Source organism: Bos javanicus, chromosome 4 (genome assembly GCF_032452875.1).
Source record: "Bos javanicus breed banteng chromosome 4, ARS-OSU_banteng_1.0, whole genome shotgun sequence".
Lineage (NCBI taxonomy): Eukaryota > Metazoa > Chordata > Mammalia > Artiodactyla > Bovidae > Bos > Bos javanicus.
Genome location: NC_083871.1, coordinates 34,193,159 through 34,215,065, shown reverse-complemented (window position 1 = coordinate 34,215,065; position 21,907 = coordinate 34,193,159). Strand labels below are relative to the sequence as shown.

Genomic DNA, 21,907 nt, shown 5'->3' with positions numbered 1-21,907 from the left:
CACACATATTGAAAGTGGCAGAACCAGAACTTAGAGACAGTTTCTCCGATTTCCCAAACCAGGGCACCACACCACTGCATGCTGCTACTTGAAACAGGAAATTTCCCATGGTCAAGGTACTTGGTAGGCTTTCGAGGGAAAACAAAAGAAAGGTTACCCTAGGCTGTGCAGCATGATTTACCTCTGGGTGAAAAGAGTCTTGTTGAAAGCTTAGAACTCTTAGTTGTTATTAAAACAAGTTGTCAAAATCCCCAAGTCTTTCACAGACATTTTTCAAATCTCATATGTCCAAACTAAAGTAATTTAGAAATGGTGGCATTTTCTGATGCATAGACTAGGAATTAATAAATTCCTGAAGAGGTAGCAAAGGCACTTTACCCAATCAAGTCTCTCCTCAGAATTTCAGAAACATCCATTGACACAAAAGCAATGTGATGCAGCTGCCATGGCTGTGCTCCAGCTGTCACTGTGTCTAATCTGCTAGCGGCCCAGCCAGTACTTCAACACAGACGTCTACCAGCCCAGCAGTTTAGGACTGCTTTGTCACTCAATGAAATTTCATTTTTTATCTTTTAAAAAGTCTAAATTTAGACCTCATTTTCCCCATGACTTTCCTCTAATTAATCCAAATTAATTAAGTGGCATTAAAGTAACAAATAAGATAAATTTTGACTTCCCTGGTGGCTCAGACAGTAAAGCGTCTGCCTATAATGTGGGAGACTTGGGTTTGATCCCTAGGTCGGTAAGATCTCCTGGAGAAGGAAATGGCAACCCACTCCAGTATTCTTGCCTGGAAAATCCTATGGACAGAGGAGCCTGGTAGGCTACAGTCCATGGGGTCGCTAAGAGTTGGACACTACTGAGGGACTTCAATGTCTTTCTTTCTTTCTAAAGTAACAAAGTGAAGTACTTTTGTCATGTTCTAGGCAATTTCAACGTGCATAAGTAACAAATCCATTGATTTTTTACTTATAATTTTTGTCTTTTGCTCACAATAGTTTTATATTTATGGGCTCATTTTATCCCATGAATACTGGATATAATGAGTTCTATTTTATAGCAAGAAAATAAGAGACGTTATTTCACAAGGATTCAAGTATTGACAATGGATTTTCTGATTTGTGATTAGTATCCTTCCCATTTTAATACATTGGAACCATTGCCATGAAATTCATTCAATTATTAAATGCTTGAATGCCTTCTATACACCAGAAATTTCTAAGCACCAGTTGTACACAATGAATAGGATAGAATCCCTGGTCCCAGGAAGCTTAGTGTCTAGGGCAGTGTTTTTCATGCTATAGAATGTAATCCATGAATGGGTCATGAAATTGATTTAGTAGCTTTGACCAGCATTTTTTAAAAGAAAATATAAAGTATCTTAGAGTGCATCACATGTAATAGGGTAAATAGCATTTCATGAAGTTTGCTCAAGTTTATATATGGATACCAGGTTCAGGTAAAACATCTATTTCTATGAATTGCCATCAAAGAAATTTGAAAGCCATTGATCTATGGAATCTAGTTATAGGTATAAACATGCTGCTGCTGCTGCTAAGTTGAGTCAGTCGTGTCCGACTCTGTGCAACCCCATAGATGGCAGCCCGCCAGGCTCCACCGTCCCTGGGATTCTTCAGGCAAGAACACTGGAGTGGGTTGCCATTTCCTTCTCCAATGCATGAAAGTGAAACGTGAAAGTGAAGTCGCTCAGTCGTGTCTGACTCTTAGCAACCCCATGGACTGTAGCCCACCAGGCTCCTCCATTCATGGGATTCTCCAGGAAAGACTACTGGAGTGGGGTGCCATTGCCTTCTCCAATAAACATGCTACTGACCCACTATGGTGAAAATCTGAGCAATTGGTTTAACATCTCAATGCCTGTTTCCTCAATTATAGATTCAGTTCAATTAATATTCATTTCACTCCTAAATACTGGGAAGTATGTTTTTTAAGTAATCAAGAAAAAATCCTTAAACTGTTTTGAGTTCATTAAGTAAAGCATATGCTTTTCTTACATTGTACATAATTTGTATTCTCCTGGTGAGTATTCGCAAGCATGTTATTCCATCGGATTATTGCTACAATGTTGCTGCTGACTTTCTGACTTACTTCCTTCAGAGGTAAAAACAAAAACCCCATGTATGGATGAGAGTCAGCTGGTATAGCAACAAAGTTGCCCCCACAGAGACACATTTAGTTATCTATTCCCACATAACAAACTTCCCCCAAAATTTAGTGGTTTAAAAGAACGCGTTTTTATTATGTCTCTTGGTTTTGTGGGTCAGGAATTCAGGCACGGCTGGACTGAGCAGTCCGTCTGCCCTACGAGGGCTTTACTGGGGTCCTTCTGTGCTGTCGGCTGAGACTGAGCTAATCTGGAGAGAACACAGTGGTTCACTCTCTCATATGGCAAATTGGTGGAACACCCCTCCATGTGGGACCTGGAAAGCATGACAGACCCTACCCTAATTCAAGGGGAGGGATGAAGACCCCACTTCTAAGAGAATGTGTGGCCATTTCCATCATGCTACACCCTCCAAATCCTATATCCATCCAGCACTGCACTCTTAGCAGAGATTAAGTGACATGACACACGCAATACCTAGAACTCACCTTGACTGAAAGGTGCGGCCACATTAACTTGCAGTTAATTCTCTGGCAAGAGAATAGCAGAGATACCACATCCCTCCACTTTGGAGTGTAAGTGAGCTCCCTGACAGCAGCTAAGGTGGTTGATAGTAGAAAGAGTATCAGTTATTGGGTTTTAAAAGCTGGGCAGTTGCTCCAAAAAGATACAAAAGAATGGCCAAACTCAGAAGCAGGCATGGAAGAAAGAACATGGTTAAGGACATCCTGGAAGATCCACAATCTGAGAAGTGTTTACATATTACTGTATATAAGAGAGAACAATTTTAGTTGCATCTGATTAACTATATTCAGAATAATAAAAATAAAGGAAACAGTAACTTTTTCCCACTAAATGTGCCCATAGGCTAAGTGTTTCCAATATTTATGTATTAAAACACACACACACACACACACACACACACACACACATTTGAAATGGAGGTTCCCAGACCCTGTCTCCAGAACCTTTGTATCATGGATTCTTGGTAAAGGCCAGAAATCTGGTCCATAACTGATACTCCAGCTGGTTCAATAGAAATGGTCAAGGAAAACATTTTGAGAACCTCGGCTGAAGGCAACCCGTCTACTTCATCCACTGCTATCAGTGAAGAGCAGAGAGCATCCTTTATATGAGTCTCAAAGAGGAAGGAGGCCCTGGGTTCAGAGAAGGAGAGCTGTTTTGAAGTCCTGTCCTTTGCTTCGTGATGCCAAGAGCTACATGTCAGCACAGTTATTTCCCCACCACCCTCAGAACACTCAAAGGAAGGTATTTCTTTCATAGAAGCATCAGGCCCCTCAAAAAAAAAAAAAAAATTACTAAAGGTGAAGGTAGGAACAGACATCCGATAGCAGTAGATCTCAGAGACCCTGATATCCTAAAGTCATACTTGTAATGCTGTTCCCACACCCACACACATAAGCAAACAGCCTTCATATTTGGAAGAGGAAAAAAGAGGTCATTCTTTGTTTTCATCAGCTTTAGAAGCAAAGGATCTTCCCAGAGCTGATCCCCAAAGTAAGGCAATCAAGAACGTATGCTGAGAATCTTAATATCTGCAAATTGAATGATTTTTTAAAAATAAAAGCCTTTCCTTTCCCATTTCACCTGGCAGTGTCTTGTTCTACCAGCATGGGTGTACAGTGTAAGTGTACAGCTGTCCCCCTCAAAATGGCATCATTTTGAGGGGGACAAGCTGGGTGAACATGTAAGGTTTCACACCATAAAATCCTATAGGGCCTGTGCAGGTTAGAATGTTGTTGACACTGATATGAGTTTGCATCAGCACAGACTGAGGGGAGAAGAGAGAAATGGAGTGTGCCCAATAGTCTTCAGAGCTATTATGTACCCAGACATGGTCCTACGGGATGTGTAGTTCTCTTGCTCATGGTGATCATTCAAATATATGTATGTCATTATCATTACAATCAGCCAAGAGGCTTCTGCTAACTAATGATGCCCAGATTTGGGTCCCAGAGGAGCCATGGGCATATGGAGATTGATTTTTTTCTGCCAAAACCTTATTCAGAAAGTCACTTGTTTAGGTGGTAATGTGTGAACAGCTCAATTAATAGAATTATTCATTATTACCAAGAATTTGCCCATTATAAAAAGAAAGCAGTAGTCTAAAAAGATCAAGGGAGGGACTTCCCTTGCAGTCCAGTGGTTAGGACTTCACCTTCCAAGGCAGAGGGTGCAAGTTCAATCCCGGGTTTGGGAGCTAATATCCCATATGCCTCAGGGCCAAAAAAACAAAACCAAAACAAAAGTGATATTGTAAAAAATTAAATAAAGACTTAAAAATGGCCCACATCAAGCAAAAGTCTTTTAATAAAACAAAATGGTAAAGGGAACAGTCTTCTAGCATCACAGCATAATGTGCCATGGATCTGTAGCAACAGAAAGTAACTGCATGAAGGCCAGATTTTGTACTTATCAGTGGTCAAGCTTTGAAGATACCCCAGTTGGCAGGGGCAAGCCACTGTTCAACTCTGAATAGCACTTTATAAAAGACAAAAAAGCACATAATACCAAGTTTCTTCTCTACACTGATAGTTCAGAAAAACAGTATAACATACCTGCACTTTACAGTTCAGGGAGTCTCATGACGACTGGCCAGCAAATTAGCAAGTTATTTGGCAACCCACACTGAAGTGACGGTCTTCTTCGCCACAGGCATAAGTATATTATAAACATAAATCCTGTCTGACCAATGTAGGAAGAGCCTAGAGTTTGCAGCAAGTTAAGCCATTTGCTTCGGGCAGAATACACCTAGTGCATCCAAATCAGATAGACGTCAATCCATTTTCCCTTAAGAAAGCCAAGTCCACAGCACTCCTGAAAACCTCTTTCTACTGCCTTTCTCTCCCTCATTGAGGAAGGAAGGACAGTCTCCAGCTATAATAGGTAACCCCATATACATCAGGGAACTGATGTTTAATACCTCTCCTTTTATTTGACATTTCCATTTACTTGTCTCACAACCACTCTTACACAGCCTTTAAATCACTTTCCCTTTACTTCTACTATCTTCCTAGGTTTTCCCCAAGTAACTATAGCCCACCTCCTTTAATACAGAGACTGGAGCTGCAAGGGATGATATGGATCATGTATTCTAACAAACACATTTATAGATGAGAAAACCAAGGTCCCATCTATTAGGTACTTTATGGAATTTGATAACTGAAGTCATAGATAAAACTCTCAAAGGCGTCTCTGTGGCTCCTCTGGCCTCTCTGGAGTTTCTGCCTCGGTTCAGTTACAGAATTCATCTCAGAGACCATTCTGACAGTGAGAATCTTAGCATCTGCAAATTCAGTGATTTCTTTTTTTTAAGTTCAAAGCTTTCTCTTAAGCACAGCACATGACGTCATCTTGTTCTAACAGCATGGGTGCAGACTTGTGTTCCTCTCAAAAACCCGTGGCAAGGAGTTCAGCACCATAAATCACGTCTCTGTGAAAGCCCTGTGACCCCCACACCCTGGCTGCACACAGACTAGGTGACGCGTTCCAAAAGGGCTGCCCACAAAGTTTCTTCGAAAACGAGATTTGATGAAGACAAAGGAATATAGTTAATGGTGACCCTCTCTAAACGTCTATGTCAGAGATATAACTTCTCCCATTAACATAGTTTTTTAAAAACCTCACTTTCTTGAATTAAATTACATTGTATAGTTTCTCTTCTGTATTGTATATTAGAATGGAACATAAACACAGCAGTTCAAAGAAAGTTCCTAAACCAGAGAATTTAGTATTGTATGAGAGATACTTATAGTCACATGCATTTCCATGTAACCCCAAATTTAATGATGCCTTTAAGAACAGGGTACCATGTTCAGAACTATGCATATATGTCAATAAAAAAGAAAATATGTATTTAATCAAATACTGTCCATACACTGATCTCAGATGATCAATACCTTAAAACAAAGCAAAGGGTCTAACATCAATTTATTATATCCTATTTCATCTACTTCTTTTACATTTTAAGTGAAATTCTCTAGAGAACATCCATAAATGGAGATATCTGTATGCCTACAGCAGAAAAATGCCTCAGTTTAGTCGCTCAGTCATGTCCGACTCTTTGGGACCCCATGAATCACAGCACATCAGGCCTCCCTGTCCATCACCAACTCCCAGAGTTCACCCAAACTCACGTCCATTGAGTCAGTGATGCCATCTAGCCATCTCATCCTCTGTTGTCCCCTTCTCCTCCTGCCCCTAATCCCTCCCAGCATCAGAGTCTTTTCCAGTGAGTCAACTCTTCGCATGAGGTGGCCAAAGGACTGGAGTTTCAGCTTTAGCATCATTCCTTCCAAAGAACACCCAGGGCTGATCTCCTTTAGAATGGACTGGTTGAATCTCCTTGCAGTCCAAGGGACTCTCAAGAGTCTTCTCCAACACCACAGTTCAAAAGCATCAATTCTTTGGCGCTTAGCTTAACGCCTACTCATACGGAAAAACATTTTTTTTTTTTTAACATTTCTACCTCACCTGGAGTAATTGCAAAGGCTTTGGGAAAGGAAACACTAACCAAGTTAATGTGACCAATTTGATGGATAATACACACTTTGATTGAAGGAATTTTTGCCCAGGCTCAGCTGTAGGCACTGTGGTCATGGATGAAACAGACAAAGTGTATACTCATGATGCTTGCGTTCTCATCAGGCAAGGTGGGGCACGGAGAAACCAGTACTCCACAATAACTCAGGTGTTGGTTGATAAGCAACGTGTAGAAAATAATAGGGAACTCAGGCAAATAAGGCAGATGGGGAAGAGAATCTGTTACTATTTTTATAAAATGGGAGGAAGTGATAAGTTGACACTGAGCAGAGTCATGAAGGAAATGAAAGAAGGGAGTTATACTGATATCTGGGGAAATGACATTCCACACATGGGAAACATGCAAAGGGCCAAAGAGGCAATGAGCCTATAGGTAAATTGTGAAAGGGAGAGGAGATGAGGACAAAGACGGAGCAGATCCTTTAGGACTCTGGAGGTCATTCATTGTAAGGACTTTTACTTTTCTACTGAAAGAACTGGGAAAACACTCGAAGGGTTTCATCAGAAGTGGCAAGACCCAACTTGAAAAGCATTGTTTTGGCTGTGTGGGCAGAATATAAGACAGGGAGCAGGCAGAGACCTACCTCATTCAGCAGGCTGCTGCCTAGCCCAGATGATGGCTTAAATCAGGGTGGTAGCAATGGAAGCCAATACCGTGAGCAGATGCTGGGGATAACTGGAAGACGAGGCTATCAGCATCAGCTTCACAAGAAAGAAGGACTAATATCTGATATTACTTCATTAGAGTTTAACACTTCCAGCTTTTGACTTGGATCCCTAGATGTAGTAGCACTTACAGCTCCTATTCATTGTTTGAATTAATTGTTTTAAGTGAGTTTCTGATCTTAGCCTGAGAACACATTTGGATAGAAAAGAGGAAAAACAGATGTTTAGCAACTAAGAAGAGGGGAGAAGAACAAAAAGTAAGTAGAACAGTACAAAAACTTCTTGAGTATTTTTATTTAGAGATTATTGTGCATCCAACTTTGGTATTTCTTGGGGGAGGGAAGAGAAGATAAAGGAACATAATTGGAAAGAAAACATGACAGCATTATGTGGCAAAATGGACTGAGGTATTAAGTTGAAGATCAAGTGGAATTTCTGTTGATAAGGTAATTAAGTTGTATCATGGGTTCTATTTTCTCTTTCCATGAATCTTGTGTCATAAGAAATCAATCACTAAATGAAGCAATCTTTGCTTTCTTAAGTTCTAATTCCACATTTGGAAACTAACTCTTGAGTTTATAGAAAATAATTTCCTCTTCAAACTACTGGTAACAGTTGAAGACATTTTGGTCATAAAGGGAAAATTAAATTATTAATAATGGATTCTCTGTCTCCTACTGAGAAATCTCAACATAGCAAGGCTACCAAATGGTTGGCTAGCAGTGTCACATCTGCCCAGACAGCATTATCAACACATGCACTTCTTTTGAAATGGGACCAAGGGGCCCTAGCACAAGTAAATTAAGGTGAAGAGTAAACCAGAAACAGGTCCAATAACAAAGCAGGAGGACAAGGCAACAGACAGTGGATGGAAACCGTATTCCATGACCATAGCAGTAAAATCTCTAAACAAGCAGACACACTGGGAGAAATTATTCGGGGTCACTGGGAGCAAGGAAATGGAACAGATGGAAACAGACTGGAATGTCTGTTCTGTTTAAATGTTTATTTTTTTCTAAGTCTGATGTATTACACGGAGTAACACACTGATTCTCAGGAATCAAGTCTCAGCCACTGAACTGACTAACAGACTTGGCATCCATAAGAATCTATTGAATAAATATGTTTAGCATTGATTGGGAGCCCAGTTACTCAGAAAAATTGGGTCATTTTCTCCAAAGCCTGGCCAGTCTCTGCATTACTGGTACAAGAAAAATGGATTTCATGTTGCTAGACAAAGCTGCCACTTGGCTGCATTGATCTCTAAAGCTTCACCATGTTTGTGAAGCAAAACATGCCTTTTGATGGACGTGAATGGTCCTTTTGTGGTCAGCTGTGGAACTTATTAGGTCTTTTTCAGCTCTCTTCAGTTTTCACTTTAAATAGCAAAAAGTACCATGTTAACCTAGAGTAACAGCTGCTACTCACCCCCACTCCCAGGAAAGCCAAAAATAAGCCTGCACACTTCTTATTTCTGACAGAAAGGACAATTATAGAAATCTGCATAACCGCACTTAATAAAATAGGCTAAACTTATGCCATCAAAACTCTTGTGAGAATTTCATTCGAATCATAGAAAAGCTCATCACAAACACACACACGCGAATGGCAGTACTTTCCTCTCCACACATTTTACTACCTCGGGGAATAACAGATGGGCTAATACAGGAGGCATATGTAAAATATTTATGAAAGGCAAAGTAATTGTGATGGTAAACTCATAAAACAGTAATTTCTTCTGCTATATTCAGCAGCGTGTACAAAAATGAGAATATCTTTTACATAATAAAAAATGCCCTGACAAAAGCTACAGATGAAACAGTAAAAGAAAAGCAGAAAAATACAAGTTACAATCCCCTCTGATACACTGAAGTGTTTAGGAAAAAAATAAAACTGCAGTGTCTTGTGGGGTTTTTTGCTGTTGTTGTTCCTTGCGAGAAGACCTTGAATTTGCACCATCTTCCTCTCAAATAGTTTAGACACTCTATCATAGGGTGTTCCCTTTAAAGTCCCTATGAAGCAGGTGGATAATTTCAGGCTACTCTGTAACGTTCCATGATGGCGTTCACATGGTGTTTGGCAGAAGATCATGTGACACTAATAGTTTGAGAATTTTCCACGTGCCTACCTTTGCAGCCCATGTACTTCTTACCTACATGGTCAAAATATACCCGATTTTTAAGAAGTCATACGTGCACACTTAAGATAGCAATCATCAAATTCCACAATAGTATGGGGAACATTGGAGTAGGTTTCTGATACCATCTTTAGAAATGCAGGTAGAAGGGATTAGACGAGTTCAAGGCGGACAGCAAGGAGCACTAACACACTAATCCCTGGTTATGCTAGACGTACCCCCATGACACATCATTGCTTCAATCTCTGAAAATGAAAATCCTGCACAGAAATAATAAAACTTGATCCTGGAAAAGATGAAGAGCTTAGTCAAAATGTCAAAGGCAGAACTGCTGTGGAATGCTCACAGCCCAGCCAGTTCTCGGCAAGCACAGTTGATGCCACTATGCAACTTAAGAAGGAGAAAGGCCAACTCGTTCCAAAATAAGGCCGCTCACAAGCCTCACATTTGCTGTCATTTCTTCAGGATAATAAATTATTTCCCCTGTTTAAATTTCCATCAGCTCTACCGTTGTTTGAAAGGCAACCATTCATACAATCATTCAAAAAGGTATTTATACAGTGTCTGTTCCATGACCAGCAAGATGAATAAAATAATGAAAACGACAAACAGAGCCCAGCATACTTTCTAGTCAAGAGTGTAAGACTTAAGATGCTAAGGGGGAAAAAAGGCAAGGGAAAAATTCAGTTTAAGATTGGGTAACATGACAGAGAGTAACTGGTTGATTACTTTAGACTAGATGGGGGATGATAGCCTTTTCCAGAGGATGACATTTCACATGTAGATGACAAGAAGGAGCCAGATATGTGATTAAGAGAGGAAATAATATTCCTGGTAGAAGCAACAGCTATTTCAAAAGGCCAGAAATTGAGAAACAGATATTCTGTATTAGAGAACAAAATCAAAAGGGGATGGGGGTTGGGGGAGGAGAGAATTAGATGAATTCAGAAAGCTAAGCAGTGTCTAAATCATGCTGAGATTTATAAACCAGAGTTAGGAGAGCACAGAGAAGCCACGGGAGGTGTGTACGTTGGTGACTTACACTTACAAATACGCTGGCTGCTGCAGAGAAAAAGCACTGCAGGGGAAGCAAGGATGGACACAGATAGCCCAGTGGTGCGGCTGGTTACAGTGGCCAAGAGAGAGAGAATGCTGGCCTGGCCCAGGGCACTGGATGCAGACAGACAAGTAGCTGGAGGTAGAGACACAGTCGATTGGACCTGATGATAGGTTTGACGTGGGAGGAGAGAGAAAAAAGGGAAGTGTAAATGTTAGACTTTTGGTTTGGCTAACTGGCCAGATGGTGAGACCGTTCACTGAGTAAAGGAAGACTAAACAGGGACAGGTCAAGAAATCAAAATTATGTGTTGGCCACTTGATTCTGAAATGTCTATTAAACAGCCACATGGAGATGCCAAGTAGACAGGTGGACACAAGAAGCTGTCGAGAAAGTACACCCTGAGTGGCTAGGAGCACTCCCCTGGGCTTCCAGTGAACTGTGGTTTGAACTTCATTTCACCTTGTTCTTTCTCTTGCCTTACCTAGCTTTGATGAAGCAAGAATCAGAAAAAGTATATGAAGAAGCTTTGCAAAGAATAAATTGATGCCGTCATATTTGTAATTATTATCACGTATCACCTTCCATCAAATATTTATCTGGTGCACACTGTGTCTTCACCATGGAAGTTTCAGGAAATGTAGATTTTGCCGTCCCTGTCCCCCAGGATACTGTAGCTTCTAGTGGGCTCACATGGTAAAGAAAAGTGAGCCTCATTCTAAAAAGGATAAAGGGAATAATCTCCAAAAGAGTTAGCACGTCACATGACTCCTCTGTAACCTTAGGCAGCCGCACAGACTTGCCTTTCTTATTTTCTCACACACCAAGACAAATAGCACAGAATTGAGAGGCTGGAGTTTCCCTAGCAGGGTGTCTGCTTGAAACACTTCTGGTGCTCCAACTATGGTGAATGTTCCCACACTGAATGCCACATATTAGCAAATTTCACAATTAGCTTCTCCTTCATGTTTAAAGACATTCCTATGAAAAATGCAGTTTCATGCAGCAAGAATATTTCCACTATGATAGTGAACATGAGGAGAAGGCACTGGCAACCCACTCCAGTGCCTGGAGAATCCCAGGGATGGGGGAGCCTGGTGGGCTGCCGTCTATGGGGTCGCACAGAGTCAGACATGACTGAAGCGACTTAGCAGCAGCAGCAGCAGTGAACATGAAAACTTTAACATGAAGTTAGTTTATTTGATTATTAACTGAGAGAGCTATGTCTTTAAAGAATGGGACAGCTAACTGGGCAGCTTGACCTGGGCTGTGGTCAGGTAGCCAAGGAGATCAGCTCCTCTAGGTCAGAGCACGCCAGATGGACAGACCAAGAACAGGATGTCAGCAGTTCCAAAAGGTAATGTGAGGCCATGGCTAACTGATTCTCTTGGCCATGTTGTTTGATCCCATGGAGGATGGGGGGACTTGCTTTTGTTCTCATTCGATAAAAGGAAAAAGCTTTCAGGGAGACATGAATATAACTTAGCTGTCTTTATATATCTCTCTCACACACACAAAAAATGTTCAAAACAAGGTCAGCTAGGAATTTCATCTAGGAAAATGATGACCCATAAAAAGAATGAATATTTGTATCCATATTATACTCACACCCTGACACGGTCATCACTATTGTCACTAATGAGAGCATCATCCCTTTGAAATGCCTTTCTTTCTGCAAACTATTATGAAATTGAAGTTCTTACAACTCAGCTCTCACTAGAATTATCACTGAGGTTATCCACTTGAAGAATGAAAACACGTGAAACCATTCTCAAAGGCAGTGGGTTCACAGATGACTCTTGGGTCTACAGAGTCATCCTGTCCATAGAGAACAAAATTAATTAAGGTATTGAAAATAATTAATTTAACAATCTAAGTAAATTGCCATGAGTATTCAATTTTATGCACTGTATTTTAACCAGTTTGGAAATTACCAAAGTTAATTTTAAACCCACAAGTGACTTCTTTCAACAGTGATTATGCTTATCAACTCTTTCCAAGAGGTATGACATTAGTGAGCGACTAATCTGATCTGATCTGATGACATTAGTGGAGGTAAGATCTGGGATACACACTAATTTTGTGCAGAGCACATTTTGAAACTTGACCTGCTGCAGCATTAAATCACCTAGCATTTTCTAAAGCCAAGTTAAAATGAGTTTTCCACTTAATTTTAACTAGTATCTAGGATTATCCATGCCAGTATCTCTATGGCCCCCTTGACTAATGCAGAATTTTCTGTCCTGCTCTGTTTTCCAGCCTCTGCCAGCACATACATGCCGACGGTGTGCAACGGCCGGGAAGTCCTCGACTCCACCACCTCATCTCTGTGATTGTGAATTGCAGTTCAGTTGTCGTGTTTTTAGGATATTAGATGAAAGTGCTCATGTGCAGCTCCAGAATGTGGAAACAGCAAAAGAATACCCCTAGTACCTTTTTTTAGAAACAGTACAATAAATTATTTTTAAGGACTGTACAGTATATAGTGATGTGCTAGAACTTTTTAGACTGATTTTAGTGATTATTAATGATTCCTTAGAACCTGGAAATAACCCATTGTTTACAGAGCTGAGCACTGGTGACAGGGTCTGACAGGGTCAGTCTGTTAGAAAATATGGTGGCAATATTAGATAACCTTTTTTCCTATGAAGTTTTTTGTAGGCCCTTGTTGTAACTAACTTAGGATGAGTTTCTATGTTGTATATTAAAGTTACATTATGTGTAACAGATTGTTTTTCTCAGCACAAAATCAAAAGCATCTGTATTAATGTAAAGATACTGAGAATAAAACCTTCAAGGTTTTCCAGCATGGTGGATAATGGCCTTGTTCTTATTTAATCATTTCAGTTAATTTGACTATGTTGATTTAGACCATTTCTATTTTATTGTTGGAGGAAATTATCTAACTATGCTTCTCTTTACATCTGTTAATAGATACACTGAACACAAGTTTTACCCTGTAAGAGAATTGTAAGCATGTCTAGACTTCTTCGCAGATCTTTGCAGATAACATGATCAGAATTTGACTGATGACACCATAAATATCAGGTTATTACAGTGGCCAGACAATAATACCCTTATTGGTTTCTTTAAGCCACATGTGCAAGGCAGCCCAGAATTTGCCCAAATAGGTCTCTGAGGTGAGGAGAGAGTTCTTCCATTCCTGTATTCCTCTGAATACCAAAACTGACCTGTCAGGGAAGGTTTGATGGCTCTCATTTCCCAAAACCACCTAAATTTTTAGCAAGGAGCCTGGAAAAGCATCCTATTCCATTGGAAAATCACTCTGGTGGTTCACAGCTGAATGAGGCAATGAAAATGCAGGATATCTTCTTTTCCAAAGTCCCAAGAACAATGTTTAGGAGCACACAGACTTGTCACTAAACTTGAATATTTTACTAACTTAAATAAAGGAGCACACAGGGAAAGCACGGATAAGCTAAAATGGGGTCATTCTTACCAGTACTGTCCTATTTCTCCTGATAAGTCCTTGAGTAATAAATCATTTATTAATGTAGAAAAATCACTGAGAATCTAACTATCTGCTAGGTCCTGCACCAGATACCATGGACAGAGCATGTATTCATTTCCTGTAACTAATCTGACAACTTAACATGAACTCAGTGGCTTAAAACAACAAAAATTGACTCTGCACAGCTGCACCTTATTGGCTATGGGGAGAATCTGTCCCATTCCTCTTCTAATTTCTGGTGGCAGTCAGCTTCTTGAAATTATATCACTCCAATCTCTGCAGCCGTCTTCATGTCATATTCTCCTCTGTGTGTCTCTTATGAGGACACTTCTCACTGGATTTAGGGTACACCTGGATAATGCAGGATGATCTTATCTCAAGATCCTTAATTGCATCTGCTAAGGCCCTTTTTTGAAATGAAGTAACATTAGGATGTGTAACTTCTAGGGGGCCATGCTTCAACTCATGACAGGGAAAAAGAGGATTACCAAGTACTTGCCTTTAAGAAGCATCAAGACTGGAAAATATGCTAATGAGGAGACTGCCACTGAGGGAGACAGTGAGAGGAAGGAAGAGGAGGCTATGAGGGACCCACAGGCTAAATAACCAGGGCCTAGATAATCAAGACTGATACTGTTTTTAAAATATCCAGAAATAATGAGTAGGTGCATGAAAGCCAACATGACTGGCCTTGAAGGAAATAAACTGAGGAGTCCCATGTTAGCAATTCTCTTCCTCCTTCTAGATGCCTTTGAAGCGGCACCCTCATCAATGTGTCCAAAACTCACCAGATGCTTAAAGACAACAGTGCAAAACAGTCTCTAAATTCTCAGATTCAAAGAACATGGATGGGAGGGGGTGGGTGTGGCAGATTGGGTAACAGTAGTTGTCAAAAAAGACACTAGATGTCAAAAAAGAACTCTGTTGTGACTGAAACTGGCAGGAGTGCTAGATAGGTGTGCTCAGAATGAGTACCTGCTCAAAATCAAGGCTGAGGCAAGGCTGATGGCAGAGAAAATAAACTCAGTCCACTGATGGGATTTGACAGGCCGAGGAAGGCAATATCAGGTGAGTTGTTCAGAGACACTGCTGATGCCTAAAACAATCAAATTGATCTTGGATCTTCTTAAACAAGACAATTAGGTTGTGGGTGACTCCTGAGTGGGTGTTTCTGAGGACGGGTTTTGATATGTGGTCACTGTATTTCACTCCCTGTCTTTACACTGAAAGTGCATTGACTGACAGCTCTCATCATCTTTTTTCTTCCCTGCCATGAACCGTGTTTCCTATTCAAATGCACACACCCTAACATGTGATCCCTAGAAGTAATTTTTTAAAGAGCATTCAGCATATGTATGGAAAATAGCAACTATAAAATCCTTTTTACATGAGCCATTTCAAACCAATAGGTTTTGGATTGATTTTTTTTTTAACTCCAGTAACAACATTTCATTCTCTCAGAATATAAAACTTGCTAAGCTGATCCATCTTTGCAAAAACGTCCTGAATGCAAGGAACTCAAGCAGAATGATGTATCCCACTCATAAAAAAACATGCCAGAGCCTCATGATATGATTAATTTTTGTTGGATTCCTGAGTGTTTACAGCTTTTGAAATCCTCTGTGTCCTCTCTAGTTTAAATACTAATGTTTACTTGCCCACTCAGATTTCTCACAGTAACATAAAAATGTCCCATTTTCAAATTGTGAGGCAAGCTGGTTTGCAGATCACACAGAGGACAAATTAAGAGAATGGCTGAGAAAGGAGGTAATTCAGCCAGTGTCTTTGCAGACTTCAACCCCACAGTTCCTCTCAGCTAGCCCCCTGCTTTATCCATGTAGCCACCATGATAGTTTGGGGTGTCAGAGCTCTGTGGCAAAAGGCCACAGAGAAGCAAAAATAAAATGAGGTGCCAGGAAGATGGAACATCAGTACGAATCAAAACCTTCACAGTCCTAATAAGGCCTAAACCCACGAATAAGGCAATTATCACTCCTGCACTGTGAAAGAAAGTTGAGATTTGCATCATTCCCACTGGTTGGACTCATTAATTTAACCCAAGCAATGGTAATTTGAAATCTGTTGATGGCTTGGATGGAAACCCTTAGATGGTTAGCTAAGATAAAAGGAATATTACTCCCTTCAAAACCAAATTTACCAATATCCACAAGCTGTTTTATTTAGTATTCTTCATCCAGGAGTCTTTATTAATAAGATGAGGAAAATTCCAGCAAATGAAAAGCCTAACTGGGATATTTTGCTCAAGGCAATTGGAGGTCTGTTTCTTGAACCACCAATCATTAAAGGAATCCTAAGTGTCCTTTGCAGTTCAGTCAGTCTTAAAATACGATTTGGTAAATACGTGTGGACTGAGGTGTACGTGGCCCGAATACATGCAATGGATGCTCCAGTGCTGCCAGGGAACCCTATCCAGCACCAGAGCTCATGAATCTAGGCTGACACTACTTTCATGCATCAATATATGTTACTTCCAAATAGTTAATTGAAATAAATCTGTCAAAGAGATTGAATATTATCTCCAAATCTAGTTACCTTAGCAATAAACGTTATAGAAATCACAATGAGGAAAGGCTTTTAAATCAATCTTACTGGTTGACTTTGAACCAATTCACTTGTTTTATCATTTCCTAATCAATATCTACAATCAAGTCCCAGAAGAGTATCTGGCTTTGTCTTTGGTGAGTGATTAAATCACCAAGGGAAGGTAATGCGCTATTTTTTTCTTGATCATCTCTAGAGACTTGAGAAACTTTGAAGGTGTAAACTCCTAAAGGGCAAAGAATCTGTGGAAATAGGTTATTCCAAATAGTTTTGCCTGTGGGTTGTAGTGATGGAAAACAGTGGTCAGCAAGCCACAGCCCACAGGTCAAATCCTAACCTAGCATCTGTTTTTATAAAATCTGTGAGCTAAGAATGCTTCTACATTTTTAAATAATTGGAGAAACAATACCAAAAGTAATATTTCATGTCAAGTAAAATTGAAATGAACTCAAATTTCCATGTACATCAAGTTTTATCAGAATGTAGCCATACCCATTTGTGTATAGACTATCTGTGGCTGCTTTCATGCTATAAGGGCAGAGCTGAAACAGAGACCACATGGGCTGAAAAGCTGAAAATACTACCTGACCCTTTACAGAAAAAGACCGCTGATCTAGACAATTGCAATGGTAATATCCATTAATAGCAATTGTAATAGTAATATCAATTAATTTTCAATTATTTGTCCCCATCTTTTACTTCATTTATGATTCTAAAATGAACTCATCTGAAAACATTAAACCAAAATAAAATTCAGCAAAAGTGTAATTTCTGGCCGTTAACTATGAAGGTGAACTCCATTTTAGTGTCCAAAGAAGAAGTCAGGTGTTGGCATTTTTTTAGGTTTATCCTACTTGAGTCCTTTTCTTAGAGCAATGTTAATTTATAACTTGGTCATGTAAACCTTAGATAATGTTCATGGTCACTAGGAAATAGATGTGAGGATATATAAATCCTCTGAAGAAGTTCTACTCTACCTATCTTTATAAATGTGAACAATACACTGCCAATGAAATCAACTTCCCACCCCAGCTCTCAGGAAATTTACATTCATGAGGAAGAGAGAAATGATCTGCATATTAGCCTCCCATCAGGAATGACCATGAGTCACAGGAAGTAGCTCTACTGACAGATGTCAGATGACAGTTGACCAGATTTGTCTTGAACTACCCCAGAGGGTAAATGACTAGACACAGGTAATCCTTCCACATAACCATTTAAATCACCTTTTCTCTCCTTGGGAAGAAAATAATGACAAAAATCTACACAAAAATACTATGAAACATTTTTAATCCTGAAAAGGACTTGATTACTAGTGATCAAAGAGGGGAAAAGTCAATAAAAATAAAGTTCAATCTTTTAAATCAAGTGAATACAAATCAAATAGCTCAACATTGTTAGATGATATGATATGGTTTATCCATGGAAGATATGGTCTCATTCAGTGGAAAACTGATTTAAATATGTTTTGACAGAGTGCTAAAAGATTTTATAGGTGATAGCTGACTTAATGGAGTATTTAAGGCTGCACAACTGCCTTTTAGAAAAATAACAAATAGCTTCTTCTACCACCTAGAAGGGAAAAGATATAACAAATGTCAATTAAAAGTCAGAAATGTGATTGTTTATGCCTTTCAACATTACACTGAGCTTTGCAAAGGCAAGACATAAAGTAAGTTTTATAGCCAGAATTCGTCTGAATGTCTTCCTCATAATATACCTTCTGTCATACTTCTTCAGTGGTTGAAATAAAATGACAATCCACTGGGATCCAAATGAAAAAGTCAGCTCTTTCCAAAGATGGGACTGAGCTGCCAAAATCTATTTAATATCTAAAATAAGAAATAAAATAAATAAAATTTTCAATACCAACTATATTTTCTGAGAGTTCATTAAAATTTAAGGCATTTTTGACATGTCAGAGATTTTAGTCCAGTGACAAGAGAAGAAAGACGCTATCTGTGAGCAAATCCCAATTATCTCTATGGCTTAGAACATACATGCTGAACACAGCAAAAACGAAGACAGAGGTGGCAGGTGACCATGTGGAAACTTCCTGACTCTGTCCAGTCTGCACAACTTTGCCAGGGCTCCTGTGAAAGGGTGTATTTCAAGTGTGTTTTTATTCTTTTGTTTAATTTTTGATCATAATGGGGAATGGCTCACCAGCAGTGATGGCAGGATAAAAAGGAGCAATGTCAAAATAATTTCATTATAATAAAATGTAAGAAATTAAATGTAGAAAAGGTTTATGTAATGCAATATCCTCTGTGAATTTCACAAAAAACAACAAAGCCCACCTCCCTTATACTCACGAATCTAACAGTAGTGACATACACAAAACAAACATTCATTCAACAGTAACACAATGGTCCACTGTTTTACCCACCAGTGAAATAAATTCAAGTATTTATTTTTCCTTCATTGGCCACAAAACTAAGGATGACCTGCTGAATCAAAAATTACAAGGCATACCTCATTGACAGACTGGGGGCAAAACATTTAACAAACTTGTCCCTGTGCCCTACCTCACTGGCCAATTACCAATCTTTTTAAAACTCTGGATTAAAACCTATAAAGATCACTGTTTATTGAAAACAAACAAGATCACCTTAGATTATATATGGTCAGGAAACTCCCCTCTTTCCTAGTTTTAAAACAAGTTTTACACAAAATTGGTCATACCCAGCTTCGTTCAAACTTCTTTTGACAAATATTCAATTCCTGCTAATATCAGTATAACCTGTCCATTAGAGAAAATACCACAATTATCTGGATCATTTTTTCATAAGAGCAACAATACTTATTTCATAGCTGCTTATGGTACGACAACATTCTTATTTTGAATACAGATATATGCAATATTCTAAAATTGAATTTCTAAGTAACTTAAAAAGAAAACTTCCATGGAAGTAATAATCCTTACGGCCTAGCATGTAACCTTTGATGCTTGACACAGGGCAAATGTACCCACTGCCATTTTGGGGAGGCCATAAATTATCCCAGTAGCTCTGTACAGTTATCTGTACTGATACACAAGCCATCCCACTTTTTTCTCACGATTTTGCAAGTGATTTGATAAAAAAAGCTTTCCTATTCATTCTAAATTATACTTCAAGTATTACATAAATTGTTTCAAGCCATTTGACTTCTGTGATAGTGTCAGCTTGTTTTTATTAGGGGAAAGTCTAAGCTTCTCTTTGCCTTTATATATATATATATATATTTTTTTTAAGAATCCCATTTCTTAAAAAGCCCTTCTTACCAGTTCCAACAAGGATGGAATTTCAAAGGCGATTATAAGTTTAGATAACCCAAACACATGCTGACTCTTCATTAAGAATTACTGCTTACTTAAGGCTCCTGAAATCAAGAAGGATACCCTATGGAAAAATGAAAAATCTATTGTCTTTCTTTGTTCATCATTTTTAATAGAAAACATGTTTAAAGGTCAGTCAGGAAAATAAATAATGGGAAAAATAACTGTACCTTAAAAAATTTTTCAAATCTTCCCCAAAATATAAACAAAGAAAAGACATACATGGGATCACAATGCATATGCTCACATTAGCCCTCCAAACACACTTTTTATATAGAATTTATAAAGAAGAAAAATTACCCATTAATTATATGGCATGCATCAGCAGTGCACTGGTGGGCTTAACCTTGGTTTTGAGTTATGTGTATATACAGATAAATCTCTTCCTGAGTTGAGCTTCATCTTCAGTTGAGACTCAAACCATTTGCTTTCTTATTTTTGGCAAGACACTTGACCATGTGATAAGGCAATCTAACACTTCAACCTCCTTCCCTTCTCAGTGGCGTGGCCCTCCTCTGTAACATCGCCAATGTGCCGGATATGAGGACAGGCTCTAAACTATGGTTCTGTAAAACTAGAGCGTGGGTTTCTTTGTTCATTAGTCTGACAGCTACAGCACTGTCTTTTCATATATTTGGAGATCTTGAGGATTTCAGTTGAACAGATTCAAAATGGTCTTCTTTTTCCTATGGGTGGAAAATATAAAGACAAAAACAACTCATTAAAATTACAGTAAGATTTTAGGATCTTACCTACCCAGAAAGTAAGTTTTGAAATCAGCTCAATGTATGTACCAGCCACTCATAATTGGGATTTTACATTTAAAGGGGAGGGTAGCAGATGTAAAACAGATAGCATGCCTACCCCAAAGACACACAATCCAAAATAGAAGCAAACACATGACTGTAATAGATACCAAAAGACACAGCTGTGATCCTTATGAAGAAATTCACTGAGACCCTTCCAAGGAGGACATCTGATCTGAGTGCTGAAATAGATGACCTATTCATGTAAACTGTAGATAGTAAGCTAAATAGTCTCAAGATAACATAGGGTAAATAATAAGAAAAAAGGAGAGCAGAAATAAAGAGAACATAAATAAAACATAAGATCATTTGGGTTCACTGATAAGTTTTAGGAAAATCTTTGGGGATCATGTTTACTAAAGATATTAAAAACAAGCCATCTCAGATAATAAACCAAAATTTGAGTGCAAGTATATCATTGATGGAATTTGTTTTATAATGCATTCAAAAAATGTAATCTATTAAGATAAATTATTCTTCTTTAATGGGGAGAAAAGGAAGTAGTGAAGTATCTCCCAATGTTTTCATTGCTAGACAAAGCTTTCCAAAGGCTGCTAGAATGTAGTGGAGGGACTATGCTGTTGAGGAGAATAAAGATGCAAAGAATTAGGATTATTTTAAAAGTAAAAGAAATATGAAGCAGATCAGTCCTGGGTGCACATGGATATGTGTATAAAACCGAGAAGTGAAATGAGAAAATAACAGGAAATAGATTCTGAGTATCTGTCAAGATGAATCAGGTTGCTTTTGTGTCTTCTCCCATTTGAGCAGAGAAGTCCAAGACTTCAGATCAACTTTAGGGCTACATGGTCAGAATTACAGGAAAAAAAAAAAAAAATCACAACGCGAACCAGCATATCCCATTTCCCTGCCTCTGCCCAGGCAACAAACCCCTGGGAGAGCAGCCTGCAAATTGTAGCACCCTAACCCACTGGTTCTAGGAGAATCTACCTCAAGTCTCACATATCCCAGCCTTAATTTTGTAGGAATAACCATCGATAATCCAAATATTTGTTAAACATCCATATGTTGCAGGAACAGGAACATGGACTAGACTTTACGGGATACAAAATGCCTGCCCTCAAGGATCTCACCATGTATTTATAGGAAAGAGCATTAGACATCAACCATGAACTAGAAGGGAATGCTGAGGTTTTTGTGGCCTTGCTTTGAGAAGATCTGATTCAACCTGTTCTCAGG

At 39.0% G+C, this 21,907-nt stretch overlaps 2 protein-coding genes across 9 annotated transcripts in view; one reads left to right on the top strand and one right to left on the bottom strand.

Annotated features, from left to right (window-relative positions):
* Window positions 1-13,357, top strand: part of GRM3 (glutamate metabotropic receptor 3) — a 252,104-nt gene extending 238,747 nt beyond the window's left edge. Inside the window, exon 6 of the mRNA XM_061413764.1 lies at window positions 12,808-13,357. Within this exon, the coding sequence (XP_061269748.1) occupies window positions 12,808-12,881 (74 nt within the window). The 3' untranslated portion in view covers window positions 12,882-13,357. The remainder of the gene's footprint in view (window positions 1-12,807) is intronic.
* A 4,498-nt stretch (window positions 13,358-17,855) lies between these two features.
* Window positions 17,856-21,907, bottom strand: part of ELAPOR2 (endosome-lysosome associated apoptosis and autophagy regulator family member 2) — a 222,447-nt gene continuing 218,395 nt past the window's right edge. For all 8 annotated transcript variants that reach the window (XM_061413755.1, XM_061413763.1, XM_061413762.1 and 5 more), the window contains one exon: window positions 17,856-20,587. In XM_061413755.1, the coding sequence (XP_061269739.1) occupies window positions 20,528-20,587 (60 nt within the window). In that variant the 3' untranslated portion in view covers window positions 17,856-20,527. The remainder of the gene's footprint in view (window positions 20,588-21,907) is intronic.